At 57.5% G+C, this 12,666-nt stretch overlaps 1 protein-coding gene across 4 annotated transcripts in view; it reads left to right on the top strand.

The window, feature by feature from the left end:
• SLC25A42 (solute carrier family 25 member 42) overlaps positions 1-10,917 on the top strand; it is a 45,704-nt gene extending 34,787 nt beyond the window's left edge. For all 4 annotated transcript variants that reach the window (XM_070792472.1, XM_070792469.1, XM_070792471.1 and 1 more), the window contains 6 exons: positions 3,496-3,601; positions 5,335-5,360; positions 6,259-6,425; positions 6,763-6,879; positions 7,363-7,514; positions 8,646-10,917. In XM_070792472.1, coding sequence (XP_070648573.1) covers positions 3,496-3,601; positions 5,335-5,360; positions 6,259-6,425; positions 6,763-6,879; positions 7,363-7,514; positions 8,646-8,953 — 876 coding nt within the window. In that variant the 3' untranslated portion in view covers positions 8,954-10,917. The remainder of the gene's footprint in view (positions 1-3,495; positions 3,602-5,334; positions 5,361-6,258; positions 6,426-6,762; positions 6,880-7,362; positions 7,515-8,645) is intronic.
• The last annotated feature ends 1,749 nt before the right edge of the window (positions 10,918-12,666 follow it).

Genomic DNA, 12,666 nt, shown 5'->3' with positions numbered 1-12,666 from the left:
TCTCTCCTATGATGAGAAGTTAGAAATGGATATGGAACAACAGACTGGTTCAAAATTGGGAAAGGAGCATGACAGGGCTGTGTGTTGTCACCGTCTTGATTTAATTTATATGCAGAGTACATCATGCAAACTGCGGGGCTGGATGAATCACAAGCTGGAATCAAGATTGATGGGAGAAATAGCAATAACCTCAGATATGCAGATGACATCACCCTTATGGCAGAAAGAGAAAAGGAACTAAAGAGCCTCTTGATAAAGGTGAAAGAGGAGACTGAAAAATATGATTTGAAACTCAACATTCAAAAAACTAGGATCATGGCATTTGGTCTCATCACTTCACGGCAAATAGAAGGGGAAAAAGCAGAAGCAGTGACAGATTTTATTTTATTGAGCCCCAAGGACAGTGACGCTTGCTCCTTGGAAGGAAAGCTATGACCAACCTAGACAGCATATTAAAATCAGAGACATCACTTTGCCAAGACAGGTCCATCTAGTCAAAGCTATGATTTTTCCACTAATCATGTTCAGATGTGAGAATTGGACCATAAAGAAAGCTGACCGCTGAAGAATTGATGCTTTCAAACTGTGGTGTTAGAGAAGACTCTTGAGAGTCCCTTGGACTGCAGGGAGTTCAAACCAGTCCATCCTAAAGGAAATCAACCCTGAATGTTCATTGGAAAGACTGATGCTGAAGCTGAATCTGTAGTACTTTGGCTGCCTGATGCAAAGAACTGACTCATTGGAAAAGACTCTGATGCTGGGAAAAACTGAGGGCAAGAGGAGAAGGGGGCGGCGGAGGATAAGATGATGAGATTGCATCACTGACTCAACAGACATGCCTTTGCACAAAGTCTGGGAGACAGTGAAGGACAGTGAAGACTGGTGTGCTATGGTGCATGGGGTCCCAAGGAGTTGGACATGACTTAGAGACTGAACAACCACAACTCATATGATAGTCGTGGAGACTTTGACCATTTGGTGATGCCTTTGCCAACCATGATGGCTTCCCTGGTGGCTCAGATGGTAAAGAATCTGCCTGCAGTGGAGGAGACCCAGGTTCAATCCCTGGGTTGGGAAGATCCCCTGGAGGAGGAAGTGGCAACCCACTCCAGTATTCTTGCCTGGAGAATCCCACGACAAGAGGAGCCTAGCAGGGTACAATCCATGGGGTGGCAAAGAATAGGACACAACTGAGCAACTAACACATCTTTAAAGGATAAGCCAGCTGCGTCATTTCGGAGTCCCTGGGAGTGTGGGTGGAAGGCAGCAGCCGCCTCCTGCACTGAGTGTGTGCTCCTCATTGAGTATCTTCGGAGCCACACGCCGAGGGTTGGTTTCAGGACGTGTGTCCTTGCACATGCAGCACTGGCCTGGCGATGCTGAGCACCGCAGGCTTCCCAGGAAGTGCCTGCTGGGGGAGGTGGAGGGACACCTGGGCTCTGCCTCCAGTGCTCACAGGCCCGTGGGCAGGCCGCAGGGCATCCCTGTGCTCACAGAGGCTCGAGCTCGGCGGTCGCCACACAGATTCACAGAGAGCAGACAGAAGCAGAGGGGCAGATGGGCCTCAAAGCCAGTGCCAGAAACACCCCTGAGCCTTCTGGCATCTGCTGTCCACGTCCCTGGAAGCCAGATGTCCAGAACCTTGCCATGTGACCCAGAAAAGGCAGGGGTCCCCAGTGACGGGTCTCTGTGAAGCAAAAAGGTGGAACCCTCTGGTAAAGCTCAGCCTCAGAAACTGAGTCAAGAACACACTGCTGTGGGGACTCGTTCTTTCAGGGAGAGGTGGGCTGGGCTGGTGGAGGGGGCACCAGGGGCATTAAGGGGAGGGCCAGGTCGAGGGGCACAGGGCCCTGGCGACAGTCACCTGGGACGCGATCTGGGGTCTGGGCCAGGAGTCAGCACGTGACTGCGTCCGAGGTGAGGGACCGGGGTGCAGAGAGGCCCTCCAGTCACTGCGGGCAGACTCAGCCCCACCCTGAGACACCCACAGAGCTGAGCAAACCTGGGCATCGCCCTGGACCCCACCAAGCCCACTCAGGAACCCAGACTGCCAGCTGAACCCCTCACATGCCCCCTCATTACTCCCCTTTAGCAGACTCCTCTGGTCCCGGCCTCTGCCGTCTCAACCCTGGGTTTCACAGGAGCTGCCTCTCCTCTGGTTCCAGTTAAAATAACCTGTTCACCTTGCACGCGTCTCCATTTCTCTGTAGGCCACGGTCAACCTCCTTGTCAGGCTCTGTGGGGTCCAGCCTCGCCCACCTTTCGTCGCTTCTGTCTTCCCTTGGCCCTCCCCTTCCCTGTGTCCGCCCTGCCCTCCTTGTGGTCCCCGGCTTCTTCTCACTGGGGCCTCTGAGTGTTCAGTTCCTCCCCCTTGATTAGTGTCACACACACACACTCACGAGCGTGCACCCACGCTCTGCCTTTAGGTGCGCCTCATCATACACCCTCGGCCCTTAGCCCGCATTCTCCTGGAACTCTGAGTCCCCTCCCCACAGCCCCTCCCAGACTGCTGACTCTGCACACATTTGTCTGAAGAGCTCGTTTGTGTCTGGCTCCCTCTGCTGACTGGCAGCCCTGTGAGGGGAGCGGTGGGGGCTCGTACATGCCCCTGCCCCACACTGACTCCAGGCTCCTGAGGGCACCTGGGTCGAGTGGACGTCACAGATTCCCAGACTCGTTGAGCCCCCTGCTCCTCACCTCCTTTCTCGCTGCAGTGAGGACAGGTGGGGTGTGTCCTGCACAGAGCCCCCGGCAAGTGCTATGCCTGAGTCACTGGGGGGGTCGGGGGGAGGTGGGAATGGAGCCTCCGGCCCCATGAGCAGACGGCTTCCTGGGCTGCGATTCGGGGCCCTGTGGGCCTCAAGGGAAGGAGGGCTGTTTGAGCCAGGGCTCTGGGAGCCACAGGAAGACTCGGGAAAGCACCAACCCTGAGACTGGTCACAGGAGCACGAAGTGCAAGTCAGCGGTGCCTGTCCCCATCACCTTCGGCTTAGCTGGATAAACAGCCACAGACACCGGCCCCGGAAGTCCTGATAGAAAGTGGTGGAAAGCGGACATGCTGAGCAGAGTCACACCCACCACCCACTCCCCAGACCACAAGGAGCCTTTACCCTGAAACACGGAAGCTCAAGAGTCCCTCGCACATGGGCAGTGGGTGGGACCAAGGCTTAAAAGTAGGACAGGTCAAGGGCAGCTCTTATGTTTGGCGTCAATCCCATTGGAGGCCGTCTCTGAGAACTTAGAACCACGCGCGACACCCCAGGCTCTCACGCGATGGTCCCTCGGCCCAGGAGGTTCTCACTGTGTGCCCCCAGGCTCTGTGGCCGGTGCCGCAGTCTGCCCAGGGCCCAGCAGGGCGGTGTCACCCTGGCCACCACACGTCCGGCTGCCCCGGGCCAGGCGGAGAAGAAAAGCCTTTGTCCTGGACACTGTTTCAAGCAGAGCAGACGCCTCCTCTCCCTCCCGATGACAGCGTGTTCGTGTGTTTTCTTGCAGAGTGACCACAGGCAAGTTCTCAGCTCCCTTCTGTCTGGGGCACTGGCTGGCGCTCTTGCCAAAACAGCTGTAGCTCCCCTAGACCGAACCAAAATCATCTTCCAAGGTAAGCACTGCCTGTGCACCTGTCACCTGTGAAGGAGAGGCTGCCGGGCACTCACCTGCCTCCTCCAGGCCCCACACTGCACTGCCAAGTGCTTTCTAAAATGTCTCTTTAAAAAAAAAAAATTATTTATTTGGCTACGCTGGGTCTCAGTTGCAGCACATGGGATCTTCAGTCTTCGTTGCAGCACGTGGGATCTAGATCTCCGACCAGGGATCGAACCTGGCCCCCCTGCCTTGGGAGTGCAGACTCTGAGACACTGGGCCAACAGGGAAGCCCTTGAAATGCCTCTTTAGAATCCACTTAGAAAGTCTGTCCGTGTTTAGGACTGGCATCACAAAGTACCAGAAACTAGGCAGCTTAGAACTGCAGGAATTTACTCTCATTTTCTGGAGGCTGAAAGTCCACATTCAAGGGGTCCGTAGGGTTAGCTCCTCCTGGGGCCCTGAGGGAGGACCCTTCCTTGCCTCTTCGAGCTTCTGATGACTCCAGGCATCCTTGGCTTGTGACTGCACCCCCCATCCCAGTCTGTATGTCTGGATCCTCTTCTAAGGACCCACGCCATTGGATCACCTACTCTAGCATGACCTCCACTTGATTACACCTGCAGAGAGCCCGTTTCCAGTTAAGGCCTCATTCGTGGGCGCTGAGAGTGAGAGCGTATTTCTTTGGGAAGACACAGTTCAGGAATCCAGCTTCCCCCTCCTTAGGCTTTAGCAGGCGCAGGGGCCCTGGAAGATGAGGCCTTTGCGTCCCGTGCATGGTGGGACCCCTGCCCCTCAGCTCTTCGGGAGGAAGCAGCTGCAGACTGGAGCCAGGCCCCTCCCCCTTGCTCAGGCTGGCCCCTCACCTCTCCCGGCCTCAGGTTCCTTGTCCATATAACAGGGCCGTTGATACCAACGTCCTGCCTAAGGAGGGGGCAGTGAGCTGATGTGGGAGAGGGCAGGTGTGCAGTTGAGGACACGTCTCCATCAGCTGAGCTGGTCCTGGAACAAATTCCCTCTGGAGCGCCACACGGGGAGCTGAGTTTCATTCCGAAGGCAGGAGCTGTGCATACATCCACACAGAGAGGAGGGCAGGGCTGTGCTAAGAAGGCAGCAGACCTGGGGAAGTGCGGCGCTGCAGGTGCTGCCAGGCCGAGATCCCCTCGTGACTTGGGTTTCCGGGTCCACCTGGCCACGTGGTGCAGCTCACCGTGGAGTAGGGGCTGGTGGTGGGCCGGGCCGCCCCAGAGGGCAGGAGAGTGGGAACTAGGGCTGCCCGAGCCAGGCCTTGGAGGAGAGGGCAGACAGCCCCTGCCGAGGGAGCTGGAGCTGCTTAGCCTGACACCCGCAGGGCTGGTGGCTGGGATGCCTCCCCTCCAGGGGACTTGGGGGAGAGGAAATTCAGCCGGGTGGACATCCCCCAGGAGAGCTGCATCCTTCCACAGGCCCTCACTGTCCTGCAGGGCCAGGTGGCAGCTGGGCTCCTCTCCCTGAAGAAGGGGAGAAGTTGGTGTGCAGAGTGGCTTAGGCGTGGGGGGGTGGGGTGGGGAGGCTCCTGGGGAGGGGGTGACTTTGCTGGGGATGCCCCCACCTTGGCCCTTATAGGGATTGAAGGGGGGCATTTCCAGGGGAGGCCCTCACTCCCCATGCTCAAACTAGACCCCTGTGGTGAGGGTCATGCAGACTGGAGTGGGAGGGTGGTCCCATCCTTCATATCCAACAATTTCTGTTGTGTTTGTTTTTTTTTTCCAGTGTCCTCAAAAAGATTTTCTGCCAAGGTGAGCGCTTGGTCATGGACCCCCGTCTCTGGGGCCTTCACCTCTGCCCTACTGGGCTGGCAGAGGCAGGGAGGTGGGTGGTAGGGGCTGGGCAAACGCTTTTCAAGGGGCTTTTCCCATTGGTTCCCCAACCCCCACCCCAGGCTGGCTGCAGGACTGCTGGGTGACCAAGGCCTCCCCTGCCGGGCGCTGGGGCCAAGGCCATCTGTCTGCACCCCACAGCCCACCCTGGGAAGTGACGGGAGACCCACCTGTCCTGGGGGTGGTGGTGAGGGGACTTGATGGTCTAAACTCACAGGTTTCATATTTGATTTATTTTTAAACACAGAGCAAGTGTTGCTGTTTGTTGTCGTTTAGTCACTAAGTCGTGTCTGACTCTTTGCGACCCCATGGACTGTAGCCCACCAGGCTCCTCTGTCCATGGGGTTTCCCAGGCAAGAATACTGGAGCGGGTTGCCATGCCCTCCTCTAGGGGATCTTCCCTGCCCAGGGATCAAACCCATATCTCCTGCATTGGCAGATGGGTTGCTTACCACTGAGCCACTGGGAAGCCCACAGAGCAGGTGTTTCCTTCTTAATAAAGGAAAATAAAGAGGATTTTAAAAAGCTAGGCTACCAAACACCTACAAAACCCCCTTAGTGGGGGTTACCCCCTCTGCTTCGCAGCTGTGCTTTCCCCCGCTCACTTCATGATTCCCAGGGTTGGAGAAGGGGTGGGGGTCCCAGTGTGGAGCCCAGGGAACATGGGGGGTGGTCTTTGATGTCACCCCCCTTCCCAGGCGCAGGGCTGGGCAAAGTCAGGCGAGCTGAGAGGGCAGCTGCACTCTGCCTGCAAAGGCCACACTCGGTCAGAGGCCTAGGGCACTGAGGTTGCCCCTCTCCGCTGCCTGCCCCCCAGGAGGCCTTCCGGCTCCTCTACTTCACCTACCTCCACGAAGGCTTCTTGAGCCTGTGGCGCGGTAACTCGGCCACCATGGTGCGTGTGGTGCCCTACGCCGCCATCCAGTTCAGCGCACACGAGGAGTACAAACGCCTCCTGGGCAGCTACTACGGCTTCCGTGGAGAGTGAGACCCCCCTTCCCCCAAAAAACCCGGCCCTCTCAGCTCTGTCACCTCACCCTGTTCTCCTGTCTTCCACCTGTTCACCATGTCAGAACTTCTTGTTTCCCCGGTCTCCCTGAACCTACATCCCAGGACGGCCACAGTCCCCGCTGTGCCCCAGAGCAGGTGGAAAGACGCCTGCCCTTATTCATTCAGACAAGCAGGGGCAAAGGCAGGCACCCGCCAAGAGACACCCCCGCCCCGCCCATCAGCTTGGCCGCCCGTTCCATCTTTTTCCGCACCCCAGACCTGTGGGCACCTGGAGCCCTAGGGGCTCACCTTCGCCCCCACCCACTTTCAGGGCCCTGCCCCCTTGGCCCCGCCTCCTCGCCGGCGCGCTGGCTGGAACCACGGCCGCCTCGCTGACCTACCCGCTGGACCTGGTCAGAGCGCGGATGGCTGTGACCCCAAAGGAAATGTGAGTCTCACCCTGGTGACGTTTTCACCAGCACCAGGGGCTCTGTGTGTAGTGGGGTTCCCAGGAGGGCTCCCCCGACCTGGCCCCTGGGGATAGGGTCTGGGTTTCTGTCTGCAGTGGCTGATGAAGCTGTGCTGAGGCTGTGTTGCCCCGACCTCCCTGGGTTCCGCAGCTTTCCAGAAGGACAGTAACTGGGTCTCTCAGCTTGGGTGGCAGTGTGCTTCCATCAAACCCAGAGTCTCCATGTTGAGTCGAAAACACATGTGCTTAAAATGCATCTGAATAGAAAGCCAGGGGCTGAGCACAGCAAAGAGCCCAGTGGTGAAAGTGGCTTTGGGCATGCACGGCCCCCTCAAATGCCAGAACTTCTGCATGGGGGTTCTGTCGACATCCAGGCCTGCCCCCGCTGACGGGGAGGAGAGAGCATTAGTGAGCTGAGGTCTGCAGCCCCCCACCCCACCCCCACACTGCTCTGTCCTACAGGTACAGCAACATCTTCCACGTCTTCATCCGCATCTCGAGAGAAGAGGGGCTGAAGACTCTCTACCACGGATTTGTTCCGACCGTGCTGGGGGTCATTCCCTACGCCGGCCTGAGCTTCTTCACCTATGAGACCCTCAAGAGCCTGCACCGAGGTGAGGAGCGTCGGGAGGGCAGCACCTCCGCGGGGCACACACCTGTCTGTGGATGGGTGGGGAGGTGGAGGTGGATGGGGCGAGTGGAGGGAGGGGCAGGCTGGAGGCCCAGGGTCTGGATCAGGAGAAGACATAGAGCAAATAAGCCCACTGGTACCTGCTACTTGGTTTGATCTGGTGGTAACAATCTGCCTTATTTGCTCCAAGTTTTTTTTTTTTTTAAGTTAAACAGGGTAAAGCCCAGATCCCCGGTACCCAATCCCCAGCTCGTCTCCCCTCAGCCCTGCCTCTTTATTAGGGTTCGGCTCCGGCTTTCACCTTCATTGCAAACCCTTCTGCCTGGGCTCGTGTGCAGCCTTTGTGCTGTTTCTGGTTATAGGAGGTACCTGAGTGGCTGCCCCCCGCACATGCGTAGTGCAGCTCCGATCCGTCCTGTTTGCGGGCGGTGAGGCTGTCGGGTTTTCAGCTGACATCCAGGAGCTGTTCTCCTTGTGTGGGTGTGAGACCTCATTCTTTGCTTTACCTTTTCCACCCTCTGCTCTCCCAGTGGCCAGGCTTGCATTGGGGCCAGGCTCCCTTCCCACCTGCTCCTGGTGCTGACAAGTGCCATATGTTCTGCCAGTCTGCTGAGTGAATAGGGCGGCTCCCTGTTTTTAATCCCTAGTTTCAAACTGAAAAGAGCGTGTTTTTAAAGAATCTCTATTGATCCCTTGCTGTTCCCTCCTCCCTTCAGCCAGTGGGTCCTCACACCCCCCATAGAGAGGGCACCTGTTGGGCAGGCTGGGCAGTTAGAGGGTTCGGGGCAGAGTGATATTCTTTCTTTACAAGATGGGACACAAGAATGACTGGGTCTGAGCTTGTTCTGGGTCACAGAACTTGGTTATATGATTCTTTGTGCTCTTCAGTTGTAAAAATCTTTTGGATCTCACATTTGATTAAAAACGGGGGATCAGTGGGTGAGGAAGAAGGGACGCCGAGGCCCAGGAGAGCTGGTCGGCCCTGAAGCACAGCTGTGACGCTGTGTGCACGTGTGAGCGCGGTGCAGGGGGCGCGGGTGGATGCCAGCACCTCTGGCTGCCAGGGCGCCCCTTCCCATCGCCCTGACAGTCCCTCCCACCCTTCCCCCTGCAGAGTACAGCGGCCGCCCGCAGCCCTACCCCTTTGAGCGCATGATTTTCGGGGCCTGCGCCGGCCTCATCGGGCAGTCTGCCTCTTACCCGCTGGACGTGGTGCGGCGGCGCATGCAGACGGCTGGCGTCACAGGCCACCAGCGCACCTCCATCGTGCGCACGATGCGCACCATCGTGCGGGAGGAGGGCGTGGTGCGCGGCCTCTACAAAGGCCTGAGCATGAACTGGCTCAAGGGTCCCATCGCCGTGGGCATCAGCTTCACCACCTTCGACCTCATGCAGATCCTGCTGCGACACCTGCAGAGCTAGGGGCGGGTGGGGTCGGCCGCGCTTGAGCTTCAGTTGGCGGTGGGCCGCTGACTCCTTCCGTGTCTGAGTCCAGGGAGCAAAGATGTGCTGGGTTCCACCCAGAAGGCGCACGGATGCGCCTTGTGGAACAAGCTGGGGGCCTGGGGGGCCTGAGCTCAGTGCGGCCCAGGTCTGAGGGGAAAGCCCGGGGCCCTTGTACGTCGTTGGGACTGGGGGCGGGGTTCTCACGCCCTCCTCTTCCGGCCTCAGCTGGGCTGGGGCTGCCGCTGGAGGTGTTCGCCGGCAGCGCCCTGAGTGGGGCGTGGCCAGCGCTGCCTCCTAGGGTGTTGTTTGCCCTTGGACAGGCTCCTGGTTCTAGGGACCTGGTCCCCACTAGGCTCAGAGCCAGACCTCGCCTGCCCCTTGCTGTTCTGAGTATGTGTTCTTGGGCGGGGGTAGGAGGGGGTGGGGGGAGCCCCAGAGAGGGTGAGGCCAAGGCCTGGCCTCCATGAGACCAGCCTTCTGCTCAGCTGTAGCTCCAGGTGCAGGCTCCCACCCTGCCCCGCCTTTCCTGCCTTCACCACTATTTCCCAGGTGACTTGTCCCTCCCCAGAGCCTGAGGCTTCTCCCAAGAGTGTTACCCTGATCGCAGACTCCTGATCCCAGGTCCCAGAGTTGGGTCTTCCCCTCTGTTACCCCACTCCCACCCAGTTTGTACGGTTCCCAGGAGGGTCATGCCTCCAGGCAGCAGGGTTTGAGAAATCGCCATGTGTTTGGGTCTGAGTCCCAACCTGGAGACATCTGCCTGGATTGCCAGGAAGCTCTCGGCCCTGCTCCACTGGCTGCAGTAACAGAGGCTGGGCCTCAGGCCCTGACCCTCTGCCCCTAGGCGTGGGGACTCCTGGGGGGGGGGGACCCATGGCATCTGGCACATTGTGGGCGCCCCCCCCAGCAGTGACTTGGCTGGGACCTGGGGCAGTTTAAGGCCCGTGGGGTTGTCTGATTTCCTGTGAATGGAGAACACAGAGGCAGCTGGCAGCCTTGATTCTCCCAGAGTGGAGCCCGAGACCATCTGGGCTATGGGGCAGGACGCTCGAGAGAGTCAGGCCCCCAGGGCACTGGTCCCACAGAGCCCCCAGGGCCCACCAGGAACCACAGGGGCTCAGAAACATGTTTTCTAATGATGTTTGGAATTTGATTTTTGCTTTTGTTTTTCAATCCGGCTGGCCCTGGGTCTAGACACCGTAAACCCTAACCAGTCCAGTCTGGTTCCAGGACCTGGACAAGGAGAGGGCCAGTTTCCCAGTGGGCTTACTAGCCGTGAGGTGTGAGAGTCTGAGAGGGTGTGTCTCCGCCACACGTGCATTTCCAGTTGTGACTTCCACTTCCTCCTTTTATTCTGTCCTGTTTCCATTTTTCTTGCCTTAGTCCCCTGGGTGGGAAGACCCCTCCTTCTGTCCTTCCTGCATGTCTCCACCAGCCAACCCCAGTCTTATTCCCAGACTCTTGTTCCCAGGGGGCCCGAGCTGTCCTGTTGGGTAAATGTCACACCCACCTTCTCTCCCAGCCTTGCCCAGCGCTCAGGAGAGGCAGGGGCACCCCTCACAGGGAGACGGGATGGGAACGTAAGGTGCCCAGGCTGGGGGTCCACCCCTGGTGGGTGAGACCAAATGGATGTTTAGGCAGGGCCCTCCCTGAGCTGCAGGCTGGGCAGGAGCAGGGAGGGCCCCCAGGGTTCCCGGCCCCAGTGCGGCTCTCTCCAGGGTGGCTCCCAGCCAAGCGCACCTCGGCAGCGCCGACGCCCCTCACCCCCGAGCCCTGCACACAGCTGGACCTTTGCCCTTGGCAGTCATACCCCTCTCACTGTTGCCTGGCCTGATTTGGAGTTACATTTTGATGCCATGAAGACACTTTGTTTATATATAATGTTTATATATTTTAAAGATTTGTGCCAAGAGAGTATATTTAATAAAAATCAAAATGATTTTTTTTCTCCTGCCCATATCTCTTCTTCGGCTCTGATCCTCATTCCCTAGGAACCAAAAACATGGTTGAAGTTATTTTGACAGATTGTTGAATAACCTTTTTTTTTTTAAATGTAACAGCTGTATGGATTGTTAATCCCGACCTTGATTTGGTCAGGATTTGCTAGAAAATGCAAACTGCATGAGGAGTTTACCATGAGAAGTAGGTCTGGCTTCCTGTTCCCTTTGCAGGGACATCTCCTGTGGCCAGTGCCCCTAGGAGAGATCCTGTGTGCACACACTTGTCCCTTTGGGTCCGTCAGTCGGGACGGGCTGTGACCATCAGCAAGCACTGCCCCAGAGCCCCACGGTTTCCTGGAGCCCTGGGTCTGCTCTGTGGAGGCTGAGGCCACCAGAGGGCTCCCAGGGGCCCCTGAGACTCGCCTCACCTGCAGCTCATCGTGTAGAATGACTGGCAGCACCCACCCAGACAGAGACCAGGAGCAGGAGCCTCCGTGGGCCGGGGAGAGATGGGGCCAGGTGAGCGCACGTGCACAGAGGCCAACTAGGCCCAGGACTGCGCTGAGCTGCTCTGCGCGCTGCATTCAGCCAGCCGAATTTCTTGCGGGTCAGTAGCTGTCGAATACAGGATGCGTTTAGCAGCAGTTTAGTGTTCCCCAGGGGGATGGCCTGTGATGAGATCCACCCATCCCTTATTGACCAACAGCTAGGTTGTTACTGAGTTGTTGCCACCACAACCTGGTCAGTGGCTCCTGGGGGTTCCTGAATTTCCCCCCACATCCATCCTAACTTCTGGTCCGTACCATTTCTCACACCATCTCCTGAGCCTGAGGGGTGAGGTCGGCCCCTCCTCACCTCCAACATTGTGCCATCCCGTGATATACAGAGGTGAGCTCTTGACCCCATCTGGACCTGTGACAATAAAGATGTTTGCTAACCACTTCCAGGGAGACCTTCGAGACGCACCCTCCCTCTTCCACTGGCCCAGGAGCTAAAACCCTGACCCTGGGTGGTTGCTGGCGCTATATTGTGACTGCAAGGTAGGAACCAATCCCAGGGTGAAGACGCCACTGCAGAAAGAGGAGCAGAGGGACTTTCCTGGTGGCCCAGTGGTTAAGACTCCACAGTCCCAGTGCAAGGGGGCCCAGGTTCAACCCCTGGTCAGGGAACTAGATCCCACAGGCCACAACTAAGACCTGACTTGGTCAAATAAATTTTGTGTTTTTTTTAAAGTAGAGCAGAGATGCGCAGAGAAATTGGATTTCTTGGTGACACTGTTTGGGATGCTATATTCAGCTTTACCCGAAACCAAACTGCCTCTCAGCTTCCAACAACACAAGTCATCTTATTCTCTATTTAAAACAGAGTTGAATTTCCTGGTCCTTTCCGACACAAACCTCCTTGTATGTACCTCTCTGAGCTCATAAGGTAGTGTTCGTGTAGCCTAAGTTTATAGGAATGAAATTGCTGGGTGAATATCAGGGATATGTTAATAGTATAGTTGATGCTGGTGGCAAGCCTGCCATTCATGGTTCCCACCCTGTTTTAACTATAAGTCACTTGGAGCCAGCCTAGGGTTCCCCGCTGGAACGCAGTCCAGGAGCCAGTGACTGGACCGCTGAAGGGTGTGTGATGCAGCCCCTCAACACCGGCGTGGGGCCACTCTAAGGCTGCTCACTGTGCTTTTCCCCCTGAGGTCCCAGCAGGACCCAGCCGATTGCCCAGAGTCACTGGCTCACTGGCGCTCCC

This window comes from Bos indicus, chromosome 7, assembly GCF_029378745.1.
Source record: "Bos indicus isolate NIAB-ARS_2022 breed Sahiwal x Tharparkar chromosome 7, NIAB-ARS_B.indTharparkar_mat_pri_1.0, whole genome shotgun sequence".
In the NCBI taxonomy this organism is placed as follows: Eukaryota; Metazoa; Chordata; class Mammalia; order Artiodactyla; family Bovidae; genus Bos; species Bos indicus.
This window is presented reverse-complemented; position numbering and strand designations above follow the sequence as displayed.